Below are 27,711 nucleotides of genomic sequence, written 5' to 3'. Positions count from 1 at the left end.
AACATATTGGCTTACAAATTTTGAGTTCTGTCAGAAAAAATGAATACCACAGTTCTTAAAAAACATCAAACAAATGAAAGAACGATTGTAATTTCAATATCCTTTAAATGGGAACGTTATATAGCTTGGCTACTAGCATATCGATTGCCGGCACAAGATCCATTAATGAGTCACTGAGATATTGTCACCATGGCACATCGTCTGTACATTGAATGATGGTGTGTCTGTGCACTTGCATTGCCTGGCAGATACTTGCCAGCTACCACTTGCTGAATACAGCCCTATGCTTTTTGTCTGAAACATTTTGGGAAGAGATAATAGTTTGTTGTGTGACTGTACGATCCTCAAAATAGCTGAAATCACTGTCATGAACTTAGACATTCATCTTCACCATTACTCTCTTCCTGTGGCCCTTTGATGAGGAGGATTTTATAGTATGAGATCAGCATGTCAAGCAAAAATGATAAGGGAGGGTACTGAAGTGTCTTGTGCTACGCTCAATCTCTTCAACTCATAAGGAGAAGAAATCAAGTATTTACTGGTCTTAGCACCTGTTCCTTTGTTCTTTTCTAACATTTGCTTCCACACACTTACCTATCTCCAGTTCTTTGACCAAGAAGGAGGATTCACTGTTTATCCACCTCATGGCCACAGTCATTGCCCCTGCATTTTAAGCAGGGAGAATGAAGGTCAATTTCCAATGGGACATTGAACTTACTGCATGGTTTACACTCATATTCAGTGGTCTTGGGAATTGGCATTGTCCATGATGACTGTACGTGAATAAGCCTTTGCTCAATATCTATCACTCCACTGATTAAGTTACTACTTGTGATACCTCTGGTATTAGGGGAGGGATGGGCTCGACCTGGTACCATGCTTTCAGTTTGAGCTTGCTTTTGACCAAGATGGTATGCTTAATCTGTATGGGTGCTGGCCTGGATGTTTCTGACACAGGACATTGGATAGTAGATGGCTGTTCCTGCTACATTCATTGACTCTTAACTGATGATTTGTGGAACATCCTTGGTCTGGTACTGTGCAGTACATGACATCCTATTGGGAATACAAGTTGCTGGAGTCACTGTGGATTTCTCTTGAATTAACAAGGGATTTGTTCCCTATTACCTTTCTTGTACACATAGCCATGGCTAAGAGCTCAACTCCTTAGGTCTCAGTTTGAGATCATTGTGGTTTATGTCCTTGTCACTCCTTTACTCCTGCTGTTGTTGCTCTGGCAGTTCCATCTGCAACTCCTGTGCTGGAACAGGATGTGATTGATCCCCTAGGTGGGTCCATTTGCCCCCAGGCACCCACTCAGTTTTCTCAGGGAATAATGGTTAATGTGGCTATCAGTACGTAGCTGTCCATTGACAAGCAGGTGGACTGGTCATGAACTTGCCCATAGCCAATGCCCGGGAACAAATCCACTCATGCTTGTTCACCTGCTAGGCCTCTTAAGAGACATTGACCAGACATCTAATGCAGAAGTTGGTGAGTATGGGCTGAGTGGATGGATAGGGTTGTGAGCTTGTTGTTAACCAGTCTCCTTTGTGTGTGTCTGCTCATTCCCACTTATAGCTGGTCACTGGCTCTGTGACTATTGTGTTGTGGATGGAACAGGTTGTAAACTTGCATATGACTTATTCCCTGGGGATGAGTCCACTTGCATTTGGTCACCTGAGTAATCTCTCAAGAGAAGCTCTGACCCTGGCTCTTAATTTCTCTGTACTTTTCTGGAGGGAAACAAGTAATAGTCTGCTCATCCCTGAGCTATCAACTGTTCCAGTTCTTTGGAGCACGTTGGAGTTTGTCCAGGGATGTGCTCATGACTGGTCTTCAGACCTTCACGAGCTTGACTGTACCTTTGTTTTTTATACTGGTCATGATTACCTTCAGCTCAGGTCTGACTGGGAGCATACTTGGCTTGGTACCACTGTATAAGAAAGGTATTGCTCACACTTGCTTACCTAGGTAAGACAGTAGGACCAGCCCAGCTGGTTCTGTTTGTCTCTAGATCTGAGAGTGGAAAAGAAATTGTATGTGGGCTCCTTTGACTCCAAATTGTGATTTTGTGCCTTGGGCTTACTAGACATTTATCATCACAGTCCTTTGAGCAGTTTGTCTCTCTCTCTGCTTCAGGGAACCTGTGCAAGACCATGGGTTTTGCTCACCAATGTGATGGCTATGGGGAAAACAACCATAGTGGCTTCTCTACTCCTGGTTCTTAATTGAGCATGTCTTTGATATATTTCCTAAGAGATATTACTGCCCAGGACCATTGGGAGAGGTCAGTTCTGTGCTGTATGGATTAGGACATTAACTTTTTTTCCCTTGGCTGCCCCTTGAGTGACCACAATCCTGCTACTGCATGCTTTGTTACAGATAATCCTGTACCAGGAACTGCCTGCTAGCTACCCAGCACTGCCCTACCTCTCAAGCAGACTCTTTCCTACTCTGTTTCATTGCATTCAGGCAAGATTAGTTTAGTGGTCAGATGCTGTTAGAACTGCCTTTTCTTGAGGAGATGATTGCTTACAACCGTTTGTGTTGTCAAAAGAGAAATTTTTCTTGGGAGGGGATTGTTTCTTCATGACAAGCTTTCTCTTCTCATTCTGTTGAATGTGGAAGCCTGATCCTCTTGCTTTCCCTACCATAACCAAATCCTTGCTTGCATAGATTCAGATGGTCTGCAAACATTGGCTTTCCATTTTATACTGCGGCTTGATGAATTCATTCATCCTTCAGAATCGGGTCAACCATGGACTCTTCCTTCTGCTCTCTTCTAGAGTATGTTACACTTCAGGTAACCTCTGTACAATCATTTGTCTCTTTTTGAGTCAGGTTCCCCTTTCTCCCCAAGGATTCATGGTGTCCTGTCTGATCCCTTGTCCTTCCTTCTGAGTCTTGACCCAGAAGTAGGATGGGAAAGGGAAAGGGGAGGAGGATTGCTGGGAGCAGAGTAGTGAGAGATCCTTTAGCACATATACTCCTTTACCTGTGTATGTGTCATGGTATGACATAATGTAAAATGGAACCGGTAGTTCCATTAATATGTAATGTGAATGGACTTAACAAAAAGTATATATATCTGTGTGAGCACGAGAGAGGTTGTTTTTGAATCGCAGATCTAGTCCTTCAAGTCACACATGTCAGCAAAACATGTCAGCAAGTGTCCATGTGTTGTTTGGAAAACAGTATGTCAGCATAACCCACGACCTCTTTGTTCTAGGCTGAAAGCAGTCACGTAGGCAGCAAGAGATCCTTGGGAACGAGGTCATGTGTGTTCGTGTGTGTGTAACTGATAAGTCTTGTTGTGATGTAGTGTGGAAGATTTAAGATAGATTAAAATGGGATATCCTCCTGTGTAGACCCACTGTTACCTTGTTGTACAATATTCCAGAATATATAGTCACACAGAATCCCATTATGGAGTTTGTCTAAGTCCTACTAGAAGAACTTTACTATTTCTAAGACGTAAACTCAGTTTGACCATGAAGAAACCTTTGAAGATGCAATTCCATTTCTCTGACTGTATTGAAGACGGTCCACATAATCTGATATAGCTAGATACTCGCAAGAGTACCTTACATATGTCTCCCTTTTGTATAGTTTTCCTGCACTCTTTTCAAGGCGATATCTTAACCAACGAAAGCTTCTTGCTTTCTTTGATTTTCCCAGTTCAAAGTAAGTCTGGGGCAAGTCAACATGAGTAACAATTTGGGTGTCATGAAAAGTGCTTGCGTTGCTCTTCCTTTGTGAGTCCATTCTGGGAGCCCAGCCCTTGCTTCCACATTATCTCTTTAAGATACTTGTTATGCAAAGGTAGAGGCAAAGCTTGTCGCCACCTCTGCTTAATCCATTTAACTGCTATATATACCCCATAGGAAGATTGCCCTTCTCTTCACTTGATAGCTCACTCCCCTCTCCCACTACAGTATAGGATTCAGGGAGCAGTGTGTCAGTTTTTCCAGTGGTAACAAGACTCCTTGTGGAAGGAGAAGCTATTGTTTTCCTTCCCTCTGTAGAGGGCAGATAACAATCTTTGTCACCCTATTTGCCTGAGTCTTATTAACTGCTTTGTCCTTCCAGTCAAGCAGCCTTCTAAATGGACTGATTTCATTATACATGTCTTCACCCTAGCCTTCATGGTTAATATTCTTCCAGAAACTTAGGAGGAAGGGGAGACTTTTTTCATTGGTAATTGAATTCTATAAGAAATAAGCTTCTTCAGCTTGACTTCAGTCTGAGGATCTGACAGTTTGACCTTCCCTTGGCAGCAGCTACCTCTCCTGGCACCTCCCTTTCTGACCCTGCATCCTTGAATGATGTTTCAGGAGTCTTTAATGAGGGAAGGAACTAGTTTCTGTGTGTTTCTAGTTCACAAGGTTCAGAGTTGTGACTACCATTCAAGTGGAATTTCAGTAAGGTTTCTTACCCCACTTCCACAAGAGGACATTATGGGCTCTTGGCTCTTGTTCCTAGGCCCTTTAGTGGTGTTTAAGCTGGTTTTGTTTAGGTGCCGTTTCACAAGTTTTCATTCCACCTAAGGTTCATGGTTGGGCATAGGTAGGAGAACAGATGCTCTTCCTCTCATTCACACCCTTCCTAATTATGGACAGCCCAAACCATGTTCATACTGGTTAGGCAGATGCAGGTGAACTACATGAAGGCACACCTGTCTAAAACTCAGTTCTTACAATATGTTATCTCCATCCTTTCTTCAACAAATGGGGCAATGTTTGGTAAAAGCACCATTATTCATCCCTGGATAATGATACTGTGGCAGGATTTAAAAACACAAAAAACAGTACACAACACTCACCCTGATCCTCGGCTGCTGGAAGATGGAGTAAGGTGTCCACGGTCGCCAACACAGCACCCAAAACCACACAAACAAAACAAGGAAACATAAAAGAAAGATAGAACTATATACACAACCAGAACAGTACACTAACAAGAAAAACCAACAACTCTCAAAAAGCGCACAACAAAACTGTCCAAGTCCAAGCGACAGACCAGCACTAGCTCTGACTCAAGACTCACTCAAAACCGAAAAAAAACTCCCTCGACATTTGCACAGACAGACAGCACCGTAAACAAACTAACGACCCCATCCCTCTTCCAACAACCAAAGCACACGCTAACGACAATTACACACACACACACACTCTCTCTCTCTCTCTCTCTCTCTCTCTCTCTCTCTCTCTCTCTCTCTCTCTCTCTCTCTCTCTCTCTCTCTCAAAACGTTGGGAAATGCTAAATACAAACAAATTTATTCATCCCTCTATAATTCTCCCCCTTTTAGCATTTCCCAACCAACACCTTTCACACTGCATTCAAATCGCCCATACGCAACACCCATGGATGCTCACTAGCAGGTCCTCTAGATCGCGTTCATGGGCACGTAATCATTCTCTCAGAATCATTCTCTCTTCTAGCAACATTCAAATTCACATCTTCTCCTCCATTCTCTCTCAGATTCACGCTATCATCTTCACTATTACCACTCTCAATTTCATCCACAATCTCATCTATACCCTCTAACTCGTTCCCAAATACCTCCCCAATTCTTCAACTAACCCATCCCATTCGCTCATTGACCTTTTCCAATTCTTGCAACGATTCATTCATGCTTTCAATCACTCGTCTATCACTGCTACGCTCTCTTACTCTTACACTTCGCTCACCTCCAACCGCTCACTTACCCCTACACGCTCAGTCAACCCAGTTATATCAAACCCAAGCATATGCTATAATGTTCTATTCATACCATCCCATTCATCCGTATTACACGCTTTATCACTCATTTTCACTTTGGCACTCACACCCCTATCACACAACTTTCTGATTTAACATTCAGTTTACTTACGTTCTTCCCTTTCTTACGTTTTCTACCATACTCTATCAAAACAAATTGCTGATCCTCATGCAACAACCCCTCACGCACATGCATCACACGCACCGCTTGCATCCTGGAGGATCCACCCATTTGAACCCCCTTCACACTCAGTTTCCCACCCGCTGTCACAGTCACCCTCTTTCGTCTACATACACACTTGATACATGCCCTTCCATTCCACATTCGACACACTCGCCTCGGTTCTGAACACATTCTCGCATAATGCCCATTCTTACCACAGTTGCCACATTTTACATTCACTGGGGTACCCTACAACCATTAGCAATATGACCCACCTGTCCGCACCTGTAGCATTTAACCCCTATCTTTCAGACACTCCCTTACCAAATGTCCCGATTGCCCACACCAAAACACGCTCCTAAAGCCCACCTACACTCATTCTTTGTATGTCCTTCCTTTCCACATCTAAAACACTTCGCTCGACTTCCACTCACCGACCTTCCCCTTTGTACACTACTATCCCTAACCCGTCCAACCCGTTGTTCCCCACAAACCCATCATTCATCCTCACTGGCACCTCCACATTACTTGCTCTTACACTCCTATCTATTACGCTTATCGGCCATTCTCATTGGGCCCTCAACACTGCATCCCTAAAGCTTCCAAACTCTGGCACTCTCTCATCTACCCCAGCCCTTACACTTACACTTCTGCTCTCTTTTATAACCCTGTCAAGCTCATAATCTTCTACAGTTTCCAAAATTTCTCCCCAAGTCAACTTTTCATTCGTCCATCTTTTCTTCTCCTTCCGCTTCAAGTTCACAAATTCTCTAACTCCATCTGGCACTGTCCCTAACAGCTTCCGTACTAACTCCTTACATTCATCTATCCCATCATCCCCAAACTTCTTCCTTGCCAACGTCTCCAGCCTACAAGCATACAGTGACAAAGGTTTCCCCAGCTTTCATTCTTGCCTCATCAAATTCATTCTTCCTCTTATACTTAACACTCGCTTTCATACGCCTCGCTTGCTCAACTAGTCTAGCTTTCACCTTGTCATACTCAACATCTCCCACACTCATAATAACCCTATACATATCAAGCAAAACCCAGTCAAATATTCTCCTAATTCTCGTGCCCACACTCTCTTACTTTCCCATACTTATCCTGACAAAACCTTTCATACTCCCTAAAGAAATCATGCACATCCCTACTTCCATACTCATTATACCTTTCACACCGGGTACCTCCCTCACATACATAGCCTTTCTCACTTCTTTCTCACTTTCACTCTCACTTTCGCTACTTTCACTCTGTCCTTTCATACCCTCTTCCGAATACAAAGAGTCCACTTCCGCACTTACATTCATCTTACTCATTACACTCTTCTTCCCCTCTTTTTATCCACTTTTATCCACTCACCTCCATCCACCTCACTATCACTACTGCCTTCACCCTCTCCCCTTCTTTCCTGCCTTCCCACTTCCTTACCCTTCTTACCAGTTTCCTTTCCTTTCCCTTCTTCCCTTTTTCTTCCCCTGACTTATCCTTACTTTCCTCTGTTCCTTCCCTTGCTTTTCATTCCCCTTTCCTTACCCTGCTGCCTCTCATTCCCTCGTTCTTACTTCCTATTCCCATATCACTTTCATCACTCACGCTTCCATTCACTTCTTCCTCCTTTTCTTTCTCTCTTGCCCCTTCACACGTTCCAGAGAACCTGCCTCCAACAGCCCCTTCTCCAAAAACACCCTTGAACATACCTTTCATCATTTCTTCCACACCTTTCATCATTCCCTCCAACTTTTTATCCATCCTCTCTTCCATTCTCTCTTCTGACTCTTTCATCTCCCCTTTCATTTCTTCTTTCGCACTTCTTAGCATTCCCCCCATCTCCTCCAACTGACTCCTCAATCTCTCATTCTCACCCCTCTTTCAAATGAACAGCTTATTCTTTGGATGCTTGAATTTCAAGTCAATGGCCTCTTTGGTGGTCTTATTCCATATGAATAATAATAATAATAATAATAATAATAATAATAATAATAATAATAATAATAATAATAATATACCCTGTGGACCTTTTCCATATGTATAGGGTTCATCTTCTGAATAATAATAATAATAATAATAATAATAATAATAATAATAATAATAATAATAAAGTAAACACTGGTGAGGAACACCGTTCAGGTGTTCAAAAGTCCTTGTTTTAATCTTTTCATTCTCACCTCTCAGCCACGTATTCTCCCCTCTCAACCTCACCAGTTCCTCTTCCATCCTTCTCTTCAGTCACACTACCAGCCACCAATCTCAATTGCAGCTGCAATACCAGCTGCCCCACGTTGGGCGCCAAATATTATGTGGCGGGATTTAAAAACACAAAAAACAGTACACAACACTCACCCTGATCCTCGGCTGCTGGAAGATGGAGTAAGCGTCCACGGCCGCCAACACAGCACCCAAAACCACACAAACAAAACAAGGAAACATAAAAGAAAGATAGAACTATATACACAACCAGAACAGTACACTAACAAGAAAAACCAACAACTCTCAAAAAGCACACAACAAAACTGTCCAAGTCCAAGCGACAGACCAGCACTAGCTCTGACTCAAGACTCACTCAAAACCGAAAAAAAACTCCCTCGACATTTGCACAGACAGACAGCACCGTAAACAAACTAACGACCCCATCCCTCTTCCAACAACCGAGCACCAAATTACACACGCTCTCTCTCTCTCTCTCTCTCTCTCTCTCTCTCTCTCTCTCTCTCTCTCTCTCTCTCTGGTGCCCTGGCGCCGACTCCAATATCTCTCTCTCTCTCTCTCTCTCTCTCTCTCTCTCTCTCTCTCTCTCTCTCTCTCTCTCTCTCTCTCAAAACGTTGGGAAATGCTAAATACAAACAAATTTATTCATCCCAATACCACTGCTGACTGACCAAGATTTCCCATTCTTTTTTGGGAAAGGCAAGTCCCCTTAAGTTTCCTAGAGGTCCTATGGGATGTTACCAAAGTAACTTTCTCTGTCTCATACACATGACTAGGAAGCTTATGTTATCGGGTGGAGATGACCATCATTGCTGTCTGTTTCCTTTGGCAGAAACTTTTCTGGAGGCTGCAGAGATTAGGAACCTCAGCTTCTAATTCCTCTGAAACAGGGCCAATTATGTCCTGTGAGAAAACCTCCCACCAAACGAGTGAGTCTCCATATAAAGATAACATGGAATTTTCCTAAATATACAAATCTGAAGTCTTGTATCATAGTCTCATCTCTAACCAACCTCTCATTTGCCCTGTTGAAGGAAAAAGTGATCGGGTTACTGACAGCTGAGTGTGTGGTACCCCACCAATCACCTACCTGCTGCCATTAAAACTATGTTATCAAGCATTAATGACCAGACCAGCTGCCATCAAAGATTATCTATATAAAAGATTCAGCTTTACAATTTGGAATTTGCAAGAACATTTATTCTTACTTATTTAGGCTACTATTTTGTTTGGTAATTTTGTGTCCTCTAAGACCTTTGTCCTTAGAGACAGTGCATTATAGTTATGGGGAAGGTTGTCTTTTAGATTATTATTTTTTTTTTTGGTTGATGGTTCTTGAAAGGATCATTGGTACTAACTGACAAGCAATGTAGGCCCAACTCCTCACCTCAAATACTGAATGTCAACAACTATACTTTGAAAGACCTTTATTATAGTAGTAAGCCTTGAAAATGAATGCCTACTTGACTATTCAAATGTTATTTGCTTTTTTGTAACAGAAAAGCTCACAAATAATCCTCTGGACGTGCAAGAAGTAACTCAGAGCGAGGAAGGTCAGAAACAAAAGCTTCGTATCGTTCTTAATGCAGCTAATCATGTATGTATATTCTGTGAATTCTTATTGACCATTAACTCATGATTTTGAGATTCTTTAGTTTTCATTTTCATGTGGCATATATAATTAATGGTGAATCTTTATACTGTATTATAAATTCCTTTAATTAATATGTATTATAAATTCTTTTAATTGTAAAGATTTTATTATGAGGCATTCTTACATGTAGAAGGTACTATTAAAAAAATAGTGGAACTGCTGAAATGAAACACTGTGAATTATTTTAAATTTAAGTTTTTCATGTTTTGTCTTTTTGATATCTGACAATGGAATGTAAGAGAGTGTCTGACATGATGGTGTCGTAGCCAGTAGGAGGTAAAAATATGTGAAATGGTAATTATATGGAGTCAGTTAATGATCCATAAATTAGCAAGGTAAATTTGAAGTTGTTTAGCTAGATGGAATGATACCAAAGGGAAAAATTGAGAAATAAAAAGCATAAAGTAGTGGAGCTGGAGACTGAAGGAACAATTCAGAAAACTATTACACTATCTAGATTGTGCCAGGAAGAGCATTGTGTAGATGAACCGAGCATGGGTATGTCCTTTGGCTGGGCGGGTCCCAATGCTTACCATAACAAAGTAATGGTAAATTCAAGGGTGATGACAATACAGTCTTTGGAGCATTGATATAATCTAGTGATAGGGGTGTCAACAGACCATCCCAGTAAAATCATAATGACCATGGAAGGGATTTAGAGTTTTTTTCTTTTTCTTTAGATCGTGCCTTAGAAGAGTGGAAGACTGGCCCTTAGATTCATGTGTCTCATTTCCATTATTCGTTGTTTGAGGCTATTCTCCAAAAGCTCTTTTTCTTAGTCTTAAATAGGTCATATTTGTGTCTCTATGTCATTAGAATTAAAGGACCATGTCTTCATCACAATGGAGATATTTTTAGTTCATGGGCAGTCTTTACATTGTAGATACTGCTAGACAAGTATGCTAAGGGTACTTAATACTTACTTTCTTCTCACTTTGCTATCATTTCTTGCAGAGCTTTGTAATTTTCAGAGGCAAGGTGTACTACAGATGTCCTTCAGAATTATGATCCAAAATATTCCTTTGCACAACAGATTAAATAATTTCCACTTCACAAATTATATGAAAATGGTAAAATGTAGTATTTTGCTCATATGTAGATTCATACTCATGAAGGTATCAAAGTAAATGGGGAGGCTAAGAAAGCAGCCAGAGCTGCAACTACAAGATCATATGAAGATATGTCTTTTAGTAAGTACATGACATCTTTAAAACCCATTATAGTCAGTAAATGGTAGAATGTATGGAATTATGAACATGATAGTAACAAAGTAAAGCAGATTAGCCCAGTTTTAGAATATGGAATTCATTATATCAGAAGGAACATCACAAGTAATTTTGACTGACCTTAGAATTGGTCACTTTCATTTGACCCATGGGTATCTGATGACTAACCCACATCATCCAGTTCTTGTATGCACATATTGTAAAGTAATACTAATTTTTGTGTGAACATCCAAAATATAATTGATGACAAATGCTTAGTTTGCAAATAAGTAAAGAAATTTTTGTCAGACTATCCATTGTGAGTTAACCCAATTATAAGATTTTAAACGAGGTGTAATTCATTAAGGAAACCTAACTTTTGATTATTAATAAGGACAGATTCTAAGAAAGAGCCTTATGAGGGGTACATTAGCTCAGTTATCTAGTAAACTACTTAATTGAATATTTGAATATCAGTAATACCATATAGATAACTTCTCCACCTTATTACATAAATTGTTCTGTCAGCCAACTTCTTTCAAGTTATTTTAGTAAACTCCCTGCACAATGTAAGAGCTCACTGTTAGTCATCTTATCTATTAGAGTGAATACATCATCATCATCCACAAGGATACTGACCTTCCTAAATATTCAAACTAAGAAGTTCCAATGTGTCCTGGCAGCTAGCAGAAATTTGTGCTTTACTTTTTAGCATGCAGGCTATGTACAGCAAGTTTTGTCCTTTGCCTGCCTTATTTTGAAAATGTCATTAAACCTCCCATTAGATCTTAATTCCTGATCAGTGCAAAATGATATCTATAGATCTTGTATCATTAATACTGTACATTATTCATGAAACACTTGAAAAATAGATCAGATGTAACATTTCTAAAACAAACTATGTCTCTTAGCTATACAAACCTGTACTTTTTTGTTATAACCTCATTAATCACATACAAGCCCACATGAGGTCTGGAGTGTCCCAGCTTTAACAGTTTTTTTTTTTCTAATGGACATGTAATGTAGTTTCTAGCATGTTTTGCCTGGACACTTAGTAATACCTCCCTTCTCACTTTTTTTGGCTCTGAAGGGCTGTTAGCAGCTCAGTCAAGAATTCTTCAGCTTATTTTTTCTCTGCAGGATAGCCACTTTTCAGTGCTACTTTAATTATTTTTGGATTATTTATTAATGTATTGGTCTTTTTCATTTTTTTTTATTTCAGTAAGTGATAAAGGTGAGATTTATACATCTTAGCTTGTGCTTTCCTGTTGCCAGTATCTACTGCTGGATCGCTGGTGTTGTGGAGTGAATCTGAGTAGTTACACATTTCAGCAGTATTCTAATATGTCATGAGTGGTTTTTCAAGATTCATTACAGTGCTTTTTCTTTTTTTCTTAAGTTTTATGGTTAGTTCCTTGCCTGTAAATATTGCCAGATTTTTGTGTTATCAGCTGTTTTAGTGATACTGTATACGCTAATCCCTTTGTTTGCTGCACTGTGTTTACCAGTACTGTAGTTTTTTCCTGCTTTGTATTTTTTATGGCTTCTCTTAGTACTGTGTTTTTAAGTGTAGTTTTTCTCTATGTATGTTATGCCTCAGCAACTGTGCCAAGGCCTTCCAAGTAGAACCTATTATACCATCATGTCTTTTGACAGGGATCTGCACTAATCATGCAAGAACTATTGTGGCCTCTTAATGCACTGTAAGCTCTCAGGATGACCTGCTTTAGCCACCATTCCTTATGAGGACTATGTGGTGGTTTATGGAGCTCTCAAATAAAGATGACCCAGAGGTAGCCATTGCTATGTGGGGATGAGGCCTCCATCTTTATAGACTTCCAGTGGAGCAGCTCTGCACAAGATGACCCTGCCAGCCAGGTTTATGACCTGCCACTGGCCACTGCCCCTGTGGACAGAACTGCTGAGGATAGAGGGATGAGGAACTAACAAGGAGTACCATACTGACAGTTTCCCTGGACTCAAAATACTGCCAGATCAGAGACTTAGGATGTCCTATTGGTCACAGGGCTGTTCCTCAGGCACACCACACCCCTCTTCTGGTATGGATGAGATTGCTATCTCTCAGTTACTGGTATCCTTCAGTGGTGTGTCCTCCTCAGCAGCTTTTACTGAGGCATAAAGATAGGTGTAGAGAGACTCATAGTCACTGAAGGTTTTCTTTGGCACTTGTGGTCTGGGGAGGGAAATGCCAGCAAGCTCAATGTTCCAGCCAGAAAGATACTCTCAACACCAGCCAAGATGGCATGCTTTAACAGAGCTTTACTTTCACCTTCACTGTGATGGATATCAACACCATGGAACAGTTTTTCTTTCAAGTCATTGCCATGTGCAGTGCTGACAAGAGCCAAATTTTTGGAGAAAGTTGCCAAGGCCAGAAGGTTGATGTTGCTTGGCTGGACATTGATTCTTCACAATAGGATGATAATCTGCCTTGCTAGTATGATGATGAAGAACCAGGACCTGATGGTCTTAGACCCACAGGACCCACTCTTATTCCTGGAAAGTGGGGTTAGGGAGCTCTTGGCAAATTTGACTTCATTGGCAACCAGGACAACAATTTTCAATTTATTTAGCTTGGCATCTCCCTCAAGACAGCAGTCTATGCCTGGCAGCTAGGGTTGTTTTGATGTCAAAAATCCAGACAGCAGAGGATGCCAGGTTGTACTCTAAATGATCTTATCCTTCTGCTCCTAACAGGTTAATTCTGGTGAGGAGGTAGTAGTTACCCTTTCAGTCAGTGAAAAAGTAGATAGTCTAATGTCAATTCCTCGGTTAAGGAGCTTGAAGGAAGTGAGGATAGTACTCCCTCACTGAAAGTTCTTCATCTGGGGGCCCGTATCTCCAAAAATATTTGAGTTTGGAGCATGAGGTAGGAGCAGAGTCATGGGTGTTAGAAGTCCTCACAGTTTGTTATTAACTTCCCAGACACCCTTTCTGAAAGCAAGCCTCCACTCTCTTTGCAACCAGTGAATTTTGGAACATATAATGGCAATACTTAAAGGTTCAAGATATTTAACAGCAAGGAGAGGTTGTTGCAGGAGCAAGTAGGCGGGAGATGTGTGGCAAATCACCTTGCTTCTATAGCCACCCATTTTTGGTGCTGAAAGTGAAAGGAGAATGGCTGCCAGTGACTGACATCACCCCACTGAATGAGTTTGTGTGGCAAACTCCCATCAGGATGGAGAGAGTGAAGTTAATAGAATGATCCATCTAAAAAGGGGACTTTTTGGCATTCCAGGACTTCAAGAATGCACACTTTTGCTTTCCTTTTCATCTTTCATGAAGAAAATAACTTTCCTCCATTTAGGCAGGAAATCTATTTCAATTTTGAGTCTTGTGTGTTGGCCTGGCAACTGTTCCATGCAAGTCTTTGCCTGAATCTTGATACTAGGGCTTAAATGCATATATCAAATCAGCCTGAAACTGGAAATACCTGGACAACTGGCTGGTGATGTTGGCAAGGGCAGCAGAATTATGATGCCACCATTCCACTATGTCGAATGTGTCAGAACCTGCGACTCTTCTCTGAGGTGGCGGGGGGTTGGGGGGGGATCAGACTGAGTATTTTCAGTAAGAGCTGTCTAGCAGGGTAGAGCCATTGACATGGAAGCAACTGTGATTTTCCAGCAATTTTGGCACCATTCAAATCATACAACTTGCACAGGGCTTCATATCGTAGTAGTTTTACCTGCAGTTCCTATGGTTATGGTTGGGACTGTCTATATTGGGTGATTACTTTAGTTGTGCCCTTGAAGAACATCTCAAAAGATCATCAGTGGTAGCAAGACCCCAGTCACATGTTAATAAGAGTTTTATTTGTCCCTCTTTGGAATATATATGTTCACTGATGGGTTGTTAGATCATTAGGCAATAGAAACCTTGAGATGTCTCAGTATGGAGAAGCACACCAACTTCCTCGAGTTACAAGCTGTCTTCTGAGGTCTTCAGACATTTTTTGTTGGAAAGGCTATAGATATCATGACTGGCAACTCAATGACATTGGCTTTACACAGGAAATCAAGGCGACACAATTTATGACTGTGTCATGGCATTAGACATTTTTGTTAGTGCTGAAGCAAATGACATTGGCATAGTTCTAAGACTCATCCCTGGAAGGTGACTTGTAATAGTGTGGCTTTTCCATCAGAGTGGTCACTGAATCTGGTGGTCTACAAGGTTCTTAGGCATTTATGGAGCACGCCAGTTAATGAACTGTTTATGATGAGTCAGTACCACAAGCTTACCATATTTAGCCCAGCCCAGCCAGACCCAACTGTTTGGCAGAGACAAAATGTTTCATCCCACATACATTCTTGACTTGTACACCTCTTTAGGCAGGTGTTGGTCAAACTATGAGCATCGAAGAAGACAAAAATTACTCTGATCGTTCTCCTGTCACTGCAGCAGGAGAGATTTGCAGACCTTCTATCCATCAAATATTTGTCCTGAGAGTTATTTAAACCTAACTGGGACCTTTCCCTGGTTCTCTTAGTCCTACCAAGTTTCCATGTGAACCACTTCTGGGTTCACGCACACTCTGGTTAAGTCAGGCTCACTGAAAGGTGGACATCAGTTGGATTGATTTTCACACCTGCTTTGCAGTGGGGACTTAAATGACAAGTAGCCAGGACTGTACAACAGCACCCTTCAACATCCTTAATCTGTCTTTTGTAATGAGGAAGACCTTCTGCTTTGTTGGTGGCAGGGATTCTTCATCTTCCACTACCAGGGTCACTAGCTTTTATGATTTATTTGCTAAGTATGTTTTTGCACAAAATCTGAAGGGACTTAGCAAATACAAGCACCTTGCTGTACTCTCCATGGGTTGGGGCCCATTGTGAATATGCCTCACAGTTATCAGAGTCTTGTCCCTGATTTATAAAAGATCCCAAGAGCTCATATGAATCTTACAGTATTGGGAAATGTTCTTGGGCATTCAGCAATTCAGCCTGCCATCCACATTGTGATCTGGCCAGACAAGATTGATGGTGGTGATGAAACAAGTCAATTTTTTTCATGCAAACCCTTCAATCACATAGTAAGCCCCATCTCCTGGTCCTACAAATGTTGCAAGCCCATCCCAGACTGTACACGAGGTGAGGAAGCTGATCACTGGGCATCTGATGGTCCAGGCAGTATATCCACTGGAAGACTATCATATGTCTACTGTCTGTTAGATGAAAGGCTGAAAAATCCAGGAATATCTGAGACTGTGAATGTGGATACATACTGTATATGATTTTGTTGTCTAAAAACTTGGTTGTTTTCATTGGAACCAAACTACCAGCAAATATGATTTTCCAGATAAAATTATAAGAGGCTTTAGTAGATAATGAAGTGGCCACTTCCTTTTGTAGAGTGCCTCACTCCCATCAAGTAATTTCCTAACACCTTACTAGTGTCATTGTGAGTGGTCTCCTCTCTCTTCCAGTGGTAGTTGAAGTATATGTAAAATACAGTTTTTCCTAAAAATCTGGTATTTTAAGGAAACACCAGATTGTTTTAAGAAATGTTGCCTTTGTGAACCACAAAACTTTTGAAAAAAAAAAATTGATAGAATGTTATTGTAAATGGAATCCCTTGAATTTAAATAAAAAAATTTTGGTATCCTTAACTCCTTAGTGTCAAATGATGTATCGTTTTACATATCTCCATGAATATAGATTTAAATTCTTTAGCATACAATTTTGGGAACATGTTTTAAAACCAAAAGTATATTTACTACTTGTATGTTTTTTTTGTGTAATTGCACAATGAAAATTAAATTTTCAATATTGATTATGATTGGATTTTTTTATTAATTTTTTACAGATACTTGGGGTAACTCGGTATGGACCTCACAAATGGTCAGTTGAATCCATTCACTCAAAGAATATTGTAGCTATACTCCATCTACTTGTGGCCCTGGCTCGACATTTTCGTGCTCCAATCAGAATGCCCGAAAATTGCATAATTAATGTTGTTATTGTCCAGGTATGTAATTGCAAAACTTGTTTTTGGAGAAATTTAAGAAAAATTTTTTTATCTAGTTGTAGTTTTAAAATTATTTATTTTGTCACTCATTGTTTACAGATTATGTGTTCTTACATTGAATCATAAAATTTTCCTCGCTTACACTCTACTTGGTAGTCCCCTGGTGACAGCTATGCTGTCATTAGTTTTAGTGAACAATGTGGATGAATGCCAGGTATGTAGAGGAAGACCAAGTAGCTGTTTGGTATCAACCAGATAGCTTAGGAAGATGCAGTTGACAGTACTGCCTCTTCCTTTTGACCAACAGAAGTATATTTATAAAGATGCCTAATATTCACACCAGCTTTCCAGCACTTTTACTTGGAAATCAATTTTGTCAGTTATGGTCAGTGATATAGCATTCTCATCTTCATAGGTGAAGGAACCATTTTGAGGGTAAGGAGATGCCAGGATTCCAATGGACAATTAATTAGCTTTAGATGAGTGGATTGCACAGGACGGCCATTATAGGCATCTTCAAAGCCTTCCAACAGCTGAGAGTGCCACTATTACCGACGACATGGCATACACTATTTGGAAAACTGTCAATTTTTTGTTAGCAATTCATTCTTCTAAAGGCTAACTTGAAGAGTATTGGATCATTACTGGTCTGAATCTGCTCATTTGATATTTGTAAGAGAGCATTTAAAATAATTATTTCTGCATCAGTTTCATGCTTCATTAGACAGGGACCTTTTACCCTTAGATAACCAGAAGGAAACCTACTACCAGATACTGATCCAAGCGGCATCATCACAGTTCAGAACTTTCTGTATTGTACTGTTAGCCACTCATGGTTTTCTTACCATAAAGTATGTACTCAGCCCAGAAATTGATTGACTTCGGTGTTATAGAAGATTTTATAGACTGCACAAGGTACCCCAAAGAAGTCTCATGTAGAAAAGGTAGGTAACGAGAATTCCATTTATTACGGATGAATCTCCACACTGATAGGCAAGTCAGCTTTCGAACAAAAGCCAAAGATTGAATGGTAGGCCCCATATGACTAACTAGTACACCTGTTCTCCACCAGGTGTGTTTTGAATGTTTTAGCTCTTGTCAGAATTCTCCTTGCTGCCATTGCGCATAGGCGCTTTTTGGTATTTTATGATTTTAGCTGTGTGCTGCTTTTACGGTACAATACATTCATTTTTCCTAGGATGCTTCCCATTGGAATCATGGCTAAGAATGTCTGATTCAGTAGGAGTAATTACTGTGTGAGCAGGATGTTGATTTTTGAGGTAGATAGGCATACTGTTTGTACTGGCTGCGGGGCATGAAGTGTGATCTTGAGAACAGAAGAGGAAAGTAGTGATTTTTGAAGGACTTTATGCTTAAGTTTGTTAGCATAGGAAGAGAAGGGAAGTAGATAGATTCTGAAAGCAATAGTCAGGCCAGGTCATAAACCTGTCGTTCCTCCACCTTCTCCAGTTCTTTCGTCAGTTGTTATTCTTACGTAGTCTATGGTTTTTTCATCAGCTAGAGCTTTAGCTAGTACTGAAGCTCCACCTTTCACTCCCCTTTGATTCAGGAAAAGCATGTTGAGAAGTTAGAACAGGATGTAAACCTTATTTTGGTCAGTAAAATATTTATCTGAATTTAAGTTAGGGAACTGTTGTGGGTTCCCCCCATAGTGTGTGATCATTTTCACGTTCCCCTGTAAGAGGTAAGGTGTTGGTACCTTCATCTGTCTGTAGCACAAGCCTAGGACTACCCTGCGACAGTTGGAAGAGCCTGCTGCCAGGGAACCGGGTCAGTTCTCAGGGTGATAACGTTCTGTGCCTGCCACCTGCCTCTTGTTTTTCATGCTCTGAGTCTCATTTAATGCATTGGGCGAAAGATTGTTGTGGCAAACATTGATCTTCACAATGTGTGTGACTTTTATCATCATCGGCATGTAATGTGAGGTTTTTAGCACTGATAGGACTAATTATATAGGTAATATAGAGTGTTAATAATAATAATGTAGCCGTAGTGAGTTGCACGTACAGTGCTCCCCATTTTTATGTGGGGATAGGTTCCAGAACCTACTACGAAAATGCAAAAATCCCCTCCAAAAATGCGTATAATTGGCTTATAACTGCCAGATGCCATGTACCCCTTAAACTAAAATGCTAATAACTGCCTATTTTAACATTCCACTGCTTAATTTGATATTTCGAACAAAAATATACCTTAAATTATCATACTAAAACAATTTACTATCATTTCAAACAAAAGTACACCCCAAGCCATGATTCCTAAACACCCAAATTAACCTTACATTACAGTATTCTCTTACTCCTGTTACTCTTAAATAGGTTATGTACACCCCTAAAACAATTATAATTGCCTATTTTAACAGTTCATTGCCAAACTCAACAGTTTAATAAAAAATATACCTCGAACTATCATCCCAGAATACCCTAATATCATTTCAAAGTCATGTTGCAGAATTAAATACCAGCCTACAACTATTACTCTTAAGTATCCCCTATCATTCAGACGCACGTTTTCTTTTGCATATGTAACTTTGCGCATATTGCAATGCACTGGGCATACATTTTACGTGTATTGATATTTTCCTGTATTGTAAGGTGATATTTAAATGATATTTACTGTACAGGTGCATATTTTAGGATAGTACTACTGTGTAGAGCATATCTAAAATACATGGGTAGTTTAGAATGACGGGACATGTACCTCCAAACAGAATGCTAGGTTTGTTACGTTATGTTAGTATTTTCATGATTACGTACAAATACACATATAAAAAAAATTTTATTACAGCAAGTTCTTGGTTTACATCATTTTGTGGTTAGTCCTCACCATCTCCCATAAATTTATTTAAAAATTCTTGTGCTCTCTCTCTCTCTCTCTCTCTCTCTCTCTCTCTCTCTCTCTCTCTCTCTCTCTCTCTCTCTCTCTCTCTCTCTCTCTCTCTCTCACAGTATACATACTGTATACTTTAATGAGAAAACATTGCAAAATATCTGTAACATATTATTTCACTTACAGAATCCATTTATACTGTATTGACCTAATCACCATAAAAATATTTTCAATCAGAATCTCATACATAAACATAAAAAAACAGGAAAATAAACAAATCCAGCAATTTATGACAGATTGACGAAGGTAGTAGTGCCATATTTTTTGCTTTGTCCGATTTATTGTACTGTATTTCATTACAAATTTAGTTGACTATTATAACAGTACACATTGTAAAGTCTCGTCCCAAGCAAGTTATTGTGATCTGATGTATTAACACAAAAGCGCTCTCTCTCTCTCTCTCTCTCTCTCTCTCTCTCTCTCTCTCTCTCTCTCTCTCTCTCTCTCTCTCTCTCTCTCTCTCTCTGATATAAGAGAAAGATTGATTTTTTATGCACGTATCTTTATTTGTTTTGCACAGTTTAGTTTCATAGATAAATGTGATGTTACTTTGTCATTAATTTTTTCATATTTTCCATGCATAATTACTGTACAGGTTTTTGCATTTCAATAAAAGCAGACTTGAAAATAAAATTAAAATAATTAGCAAATATTTCAGATATTGTACAGTATGCTCTATCATCCAAAAACACTTAACAGTACAGTAATATAATTTCAAATACATCTTATATTACCCTTAAAAGAGAGAGAGAGAGAGAGGGAGATCGTAAACTAGTTAAGCTCATTCTGGAGTGGGCCCCAGAATGAGCTTAACTAGTTTACGATTTGTATTAAAGAGTTATCCAATTTGTATTACTGTAAACATTTTACAGATATTTTGCTGTGTTTATAGAGAGAGAGATTGTAAACTTGTTAGGCTCATTCTGGGGCCCACCTGTCATTCCAGGGTGGGCCCCAGAATGAGCTTAACAAGTTTACAATTTGTATTTAATTTGTATCAAACATTTTATAGGTATTTTGGTGTTTACACTAATATTAACATTTGAAAATTAGTTAATCATTTTTTATCATAAAAATTTGTTTAGTCATTAAGATAAAATGAAATTACAATAATTAGTGAATATTGCTCTATGAAAAAATTCACGCATCAGTGAAAATTCCCCATGGACAAGTGAATAATTTGGTCCACAAAAATCTGCAATAAAATGAAGCTTGGGAATGTGAAACGCGTTAAAAGGGGGCGTGGGGTGCACTGTATTGTGATGTTACGGTGACTCAGTTGACTGTTAAACCAATCTCTTCTACATCTACAGTAAAGCCCTGTATTTGCGGTCTCACGATTCACGAACTCATCTATTCGCAGATTTTTCTATGAAACATATATATGCATTATTCGCTGAAAATTCGCCCGTTTGCGGTATTTTTCACTGAGAAATATTCACTAATTACCGTATTTTCATGTCATTGTCATGACTAAATTCACGTTTTGTGATAAAACTATTAAAATACTTAGTTACCCAGGTAGTGCTCGAGTTACGATAATTCGCCCTACAATAATTCGATGGGGTAAGCAATTAATACCAGTACAACAATATTTATAAAATATTTTTAAATTTCACTCAGGCACAGGCAGCAGCTTACAATCAGGCAGTGAGAGAGACCAAATTACAATAGACCACCTTCTTTTCCACCATCTTCTAGTTAAAAAGATAAAAGAGAATGATAAAAGTATTGTTAGTAATGTTATACTCTTGCGTAAATGCGTACAGCTATAAACAACCAAACGAGAAACTGTTGTTTTGCTTATAACCGAATTGGATAACGACAGCTGCTTTGCTTGTATTTCAACCATCATACGGTAATAAACAATTACCGTAGTTGTAGTACAAATGAAGTTATGTAGAATAGGACTAATATATTTTTACATTATACCCTTATTCGGTATGGATAAAAGATTGGCAAGGAAATATACAGCTAAATTTAAGCTGCAAGTTGTAGCTGAAGCTGAATAAACAGTGTTCAAGCTGCTGATGACTATAAATTATTGTGCATCGGCAACATGGATGAAACTTGACCGTAATTGTAATTAAAATTGGAGAGTAAGTATTTTAATCAAAACTACTGGGTATGAAAGAACACAATACTGCTGTTTTTATGCCGATAAACAATAAATACGTAAAGCTCGTATTATGATGAAATCAAGTGGAAATAGCGAACGGAATCTTGATTTTTTTTACACAAAACAAACGCCCCCAAATAGCCAACATCATCTATTGATGAAAAAAATAGCTAAGTTAATTTCACAATGAGATGTATTTAAGTTATATTTCGACTTAAAAACACTTCGTATAATGAAAAATAACCTTGTCCCATATAAATAAAGTATCTAGAGATTCATTTACAGTAACTAGAAGCAAGAAAAGCTCTCTGAACTGAGTTACACACAGCAAAATAAACTTATGCGTAATCGATTTCCAAACCAAAACATTGATCGCAATTTGTAATACAAAAGCGGTGTAATATATACAATATTATTGGATACAGTGAATTAAAGCATAACATTCTAAAAGATCCATGGAAAAGATTTATATTCGTTATGTCGATGTTTGTATAATACAATATTATGTGAATTTAGAGTACAGTATAATGTAGGCTAGGCTACCGTATATGTATATGATATACCATGGTGTAGGCTAAGCTAATTTTTGTATGTTATTCAATTTCTCTTTGTATTGAATTATCATAAGTCACTCTGTATGAACCTCCAGAATTAGCTGATATTAATAATTACTATACCATGTATGTATAGAGTTTACTTTATAGTGTAGGGTAGGCTGTCATATTTGTATACATGGCACTGAATACTGTACCCTAGTGTAGGCTGGGTTATATTCGAGATATATTTTTTCCAACAAATGATGGATTTTTTGGAACCTAAACCCATGGTAAGTAGGATGATACCTGTATAAGTATTTTTAGTTTTTTTTGTGTGTGTTTGAACTATCAAAATAGGCTGTTCTAAGTGTTTGTGGATTTTAGCTATTTGCGGTGGGGGGGGCGGTTGTGGTATGCATTCCCCGCAAATAAAGGGGGTTTACTGTATATCTCCTTCTAAATCCTTGTCTGCTATTCCTCTTTGTCCCCAAATTGTACCTGTTCATTCTTTACATGCTGTATCTTCAACTATAGACAAGTCTCTTCCTTTTGCCTCTAGTAATGTCTCTCTTTTCAGTTCTACCATGGTTACAGTATCTTCTGTTATTTGCAGGCTAGATGTTATTCTAGCTACTTAGCTTTCTAAGGATCTCTTGTATGGGAATGCTCTCAAATTTGTGGAGTTGCATTTGGACAGGGTGGGAGTGGTGGTTGTTGCTCCTTTTCACCTTGCCTCCCAGTGTTTCCTGTTTTCTTTTGTGCCTTGTGGCACTTCATTTTCTTTTGCTCAGCTGACTTGTGTTGACTTAGGTGAGTCACCTCAGACTTAGTTTCTCTGTCTCCTTTTCATTGAGTTATGGATTCATTGCAGGTGGTGGCTTGCTGTCGCCCACAGTCACCCTAACTCCTCTGACAGAAGAAGAGTTTGAATCGAAGGAATCTCCTTCAGTGTATCAACGTTTGCTGGAGGATTGTGCCTTGCTTTATCCTCATTTAGTGGGGAAAAGAGGCCATGTAGAGATTAGGCCTCTGTTATTTTTGAGTGTTTCAGTGCATATTAAGTATTTCAAGAGTCTAAGTTTTCTCATTCAATTCAAGTGCATTTCATAATTTTTCTTGTACTCTGGCACACAAAGCTTCGTTTAAGTCTACCAGCTCTTGTCTTCCTGGTTTTTTGAAGTCACGGAGAGCCACCGCTTATGATACAGGTGCTTTACCAGCTCTTCAACTGTCTTAGGTCGAAGATTCGGTTTTCATTGCCTGTCTCGTTCCTTTGAAGAGACATACTCTTGAGACTGACAAGTACTTTGAACATGCTGAGACTGAGTTTGTTGTCCAGGTCTCTGTTTAGATTGTTGAAGTTTCATCTTTTACTGAACTTTTACTCAGTATGATTGCCTCTTCTCTGCACCATCTTAAAGAGGTTGAGGCATCATCTTAGAGCATTTGTGGCACCAGCTTCTGTTTCAGTCTGGCTGAATTGAAGTGGAAGAAACCTGTAAGTTTTCCTAATAAAATTTATCATATTATCTACAGTTAAAGGAGACCCCACCCAGCCTCCCCACAACTTTGTGGGCTGTCAAGGAAAATTCTGACAAGCTAAAACTCGAAAAACACCAGGTGGAGAACAGGTGTACTAGACAGTTGTCTGGGGGTCAGTCATTCAATCTTCTTTTGTTTGAATGCCGACTTACTTATTGGTACTGAGACATAAGCTATCTTTAACAGTAGGTAAGTATCCAAATAATAAATCTTATAAAAATTTATATAAATTCTATTTGTGGTCATATTCCTAGTGTGCATGGCAAGGAATGCCAAGAGCATCTGGGTATTGTAAATGGTCAGGCAGATACTTAGTTTTCAGGCAGACCATTTCAATTTGCTTATTTGACAAAACATAATGATCACCCCAGTTGGGCTATTGATTTTAGTAATTTTATTTTCATAATCGCTTCAGAGTCTGACTTGCTGGTAATCTGGATTCTTTCAGGCCCTTGTGAACCTGGTGTTAAAGTTGACAGATTTTGGCTTTCTTAGGCTCATAACCATGCATTGAAAAGATATCCACCTACTAGAGAGGGAAGAGCAGATTCTCAACCCCTTTGTCTTGTCAGCAATCTATCTCTAAAAGAGAATCCTCCCAAGTTGAGAGACCAGACCAGCAATAAATCCATTAACACTGAGTGGCTAGTGGGAGATGTAATCCTTCTTTCTGAAGATTTTCTTCCAAGTAATTCCTACATCTTGCATATGCAGGTAGCTGTGAGGATAGAATAGTACTGTTTAATTGATTTGCTAATTTGTCCAACTTCTGTCACATTATTAGTCATCAACATTGAAAGAAACTAAAATTAATCCTGTTTAGGACATCAAAACAGTAAGAGAGCTTTGGTGACTGATAGAAGTGATGTAAACAGTGGACTTGCCCTCTACAAACAGGACCTGAGGATTACCAGGTGTGAGGCATCAAGTTGATGTAATATTGGAGAGGCACTAGATTGTGAAAGATGTAGACTGCTTTTTATGGATTGTAGTTATACATTGGCAGTCTCCAAAGCAACACAGTAGTACTGTGTCATCCTAATATCTACTAGCTGAACCAGTTCCTTCTTCAGGCTTTTTCAGTATGCAGAAAGTTGTTTCATTCTGTTGGTACATCAGAGAAGACTGCTCCCTGTGTTGGCAAATCATAGCTGTGGCTATTTCTGCAATGGTCATGATATTGACCTGGATGACATTTCTCGTCATCTGAGAGGTTGTCCTATATCATTTGACTGGCAGATTTTCCTTAGAGAAACCAACCAGGTTGATTTCAGCCTCATAATTCCAGGAAGGCACTTTGTACTTGCTCACTTCTTCAGCAGGTGATTTTAGAGCCCTAAGGTGTCATTGGGGCAACACTTGACTGACTTTAACTATGGGTTCTAGTTAGACTATTTAATAATAATAACAGTACTAATAGAATAATGATAATAATGAGGCTGACTGTTTGCAACCAATCTTAGGCATGCTGTAAGCATTAGTCCAGCTTTGGTGGAACCAGCCTAGGGGGACCAGACCCTTGGGATTTTGTACCTTTCAAGCCCATGATATGATAGTGCACAGTAAATTTTCAACTGCAATGATAGTAGCTTGTCCACCATCTTATTTTTGCTGATGAATTTTCCTTAATATGAGAACCTGGAATTGATGAACCTTCATGTTTGAGACCTTCCTTACCCTCAGAAATGGAATATGGAGAAGAGAAACGAGTGCATTTCAACAATGGAGGAGATTTGCCGTCTTCTAGTTTTGGCAATGTAATTCATCCAGTGGCTGGTGTAGCAAATTGAATTGATTCCTTACACCACTTTTCTAAGCTTTCTTGAATTTATATGATATGGCATATCAGTCTCAAACAAAGTACAATCCGACCTCAAAAATCCGTCATACCATGGTCCAGGAACTCCCATGGTTAGGGACATTTTTTAACCAGATGCCATTAGTTCTTGAGCAGCTATGAGGACTGCATTGTAGGGGCTTTTTCTTGGATACAATTGGTGCAGGATGATGGGAACAGATTTAGAGGTTAAAGAAAACTCTTATCACCTATCCTAACTTGTTAACCTTAATACTACAACGACCATCAAAAGTACCTAACTTGTTAACCTTAATACTACAACGACCATCAAAAGAACCTTAACCTAATTTATCAATCTTAATACTACAACGACCATCAAAAGAACCTTAACCCTTAATGAACAGATTCCCTCAATAGAGGATCTAAAACAGGTTTTGGGTAGTGGATGGATTCCCTCTGAGGAGGATCAGTATTACATGCCGTATGACTTGTCTGTATTGAGCAGGAAAGAGTTTCCAATACTTCAGTGGCCCATAAATGAATTGTGGCAACTAAAGAATTCAGCTCAGCTCAATCATAGGCATCTTGAGAATTTCAGTATTGTTCTTGACTTGGAGGGGGAATGTCTTGCCATGAAGTCTTTTTATTTATTTGCTTATAAATATACCCTGGGATTACTGATGCTTTAATTCTTATCTTTTGTGTCAGTTATAGTTGTAATTTTGCAAAGAAATATTAGAAAAAACATGTATAAATGCAAAAAAAGTTACTGCATTTCCCGATCTCAGTAAATTTACGTAAATATTTTATGACAACTATGCTCAGTATTTGTTACTGATTTTAGTTCTTATCTGTTATGATATTGTTTGAGTTGTAATTATAATTTTACAAAATAAAATAAAATATATTATTAGAAAAAAACATGTTTAACTTGGTAAAATTTATGAGTGTTTTGTAAAAAAGGCCCCACACATGGTTGTAAATAGTCACTTTCAACTTCCAGTGGAAGGTAGGGAAAATTTTTTAAAATTTTTTTCCTTACACCACGTGCATTTGCATATCTTCCTCTTTCCATTGATGTGTTTCTTCTTAAATTGGCCAACCTTAAAGTCTGCCCGGTCTGGGGCTGTGCAGCATATATAATTTGCCCTTCCCTTAAGGGTTAACCTAATTTATCAATCTCAGTACTACAACAACGATCAAAAAGAACCTTGACCTAATTCATCAGTCTTAATCTACAATGACCATCAAAAGAAACCTTGACCTAATTCATCAGTCTTAATCTACGACGACCACCAAAAAGACCTTTGACCTAACTCATCAGTCTTAATCTACAATGACCAACAAAAAGAACCTTGACCTAACTCATCAGTCTTGATCTACAACAACTATCAAAAAGAACCTTGACCTAATTCATCAGTCTTAATCTACAATGACCATCAAAAAGAACCTTGATCTAATTCATCAGTTTTAATCACAACGACCCCCAAAAAGAACCTTAACCTAATTCATAAATCTGTGTAGGTTTTCAAGGAATCAATTAAGCATTGCATTGCTGTCAATAAATCAGGAAAGCCAATGTTATATTCTTTATTTTCATAGTTTTTCACTGTCAGCATCAGCTTCGTCTGTAACCTTTTCACCTTTACACTTCCTTGATTCACCTCAAACTTCTCAGTCATATTTTTTTCTTGCCTCCCTCTTTGAGGTGATTTCTTCTTTTCCACACATTATGCTTAAGGCTTCCAACTGAGCCGAGAGCCCATCAACTGTTTATAACCAACTCAACAGTGACCTGACCAAGTGCTTTTGTTTCTGCAAA

General features: G+C 39.1%; 1 protein-coding gene across 1 annotated transcript in view; it reads left to right on the top strand.

The window, feature by feature from the left end:
* The window catches only part of parvin (beta-parvin), a 130,941-nt gene that overhangs the window by 46,718 nt on the left and 56,512 nt on the right, over positions 1-27,711 (top strand). The window contains exons 9-10 of the mRNA XM_067123920.1: positions 9,631-9,728; positions 16,823-16,984. Coding sequence (XP_066980021.1) covers positions 9,631-9,728; positions 16,823-16,984 — 260 coding nt within the window. The remainder of the gene's footprint in view (positions 1-9,630; positions 9,729-16,822; positions 16,985-27,711) is intronic.

The sequence above is a fragment of the Macrobrachium rosenbergii genome, chromosome 21, assembly GCF_040412425.1.
Source record: "Macrobrachium rosenbergii isolate ZJJX-2024 chromosome 21, ASM4041242v1, whole genome shotgun sequence".
In the NCBI taxonomy this organism is placed as follows: domain Eukaryota; kingdom Metazoa; phylum Arthropoda; class Malacostraca; order Decapoda; family Palaemonidae; genus Macrobrachium; species Macrobrachium rosenbergii.
Note: the sequence above shows the minus strand (reverse complement) of the source record. Positions and strands in the feature narration are given on the sequence as shown.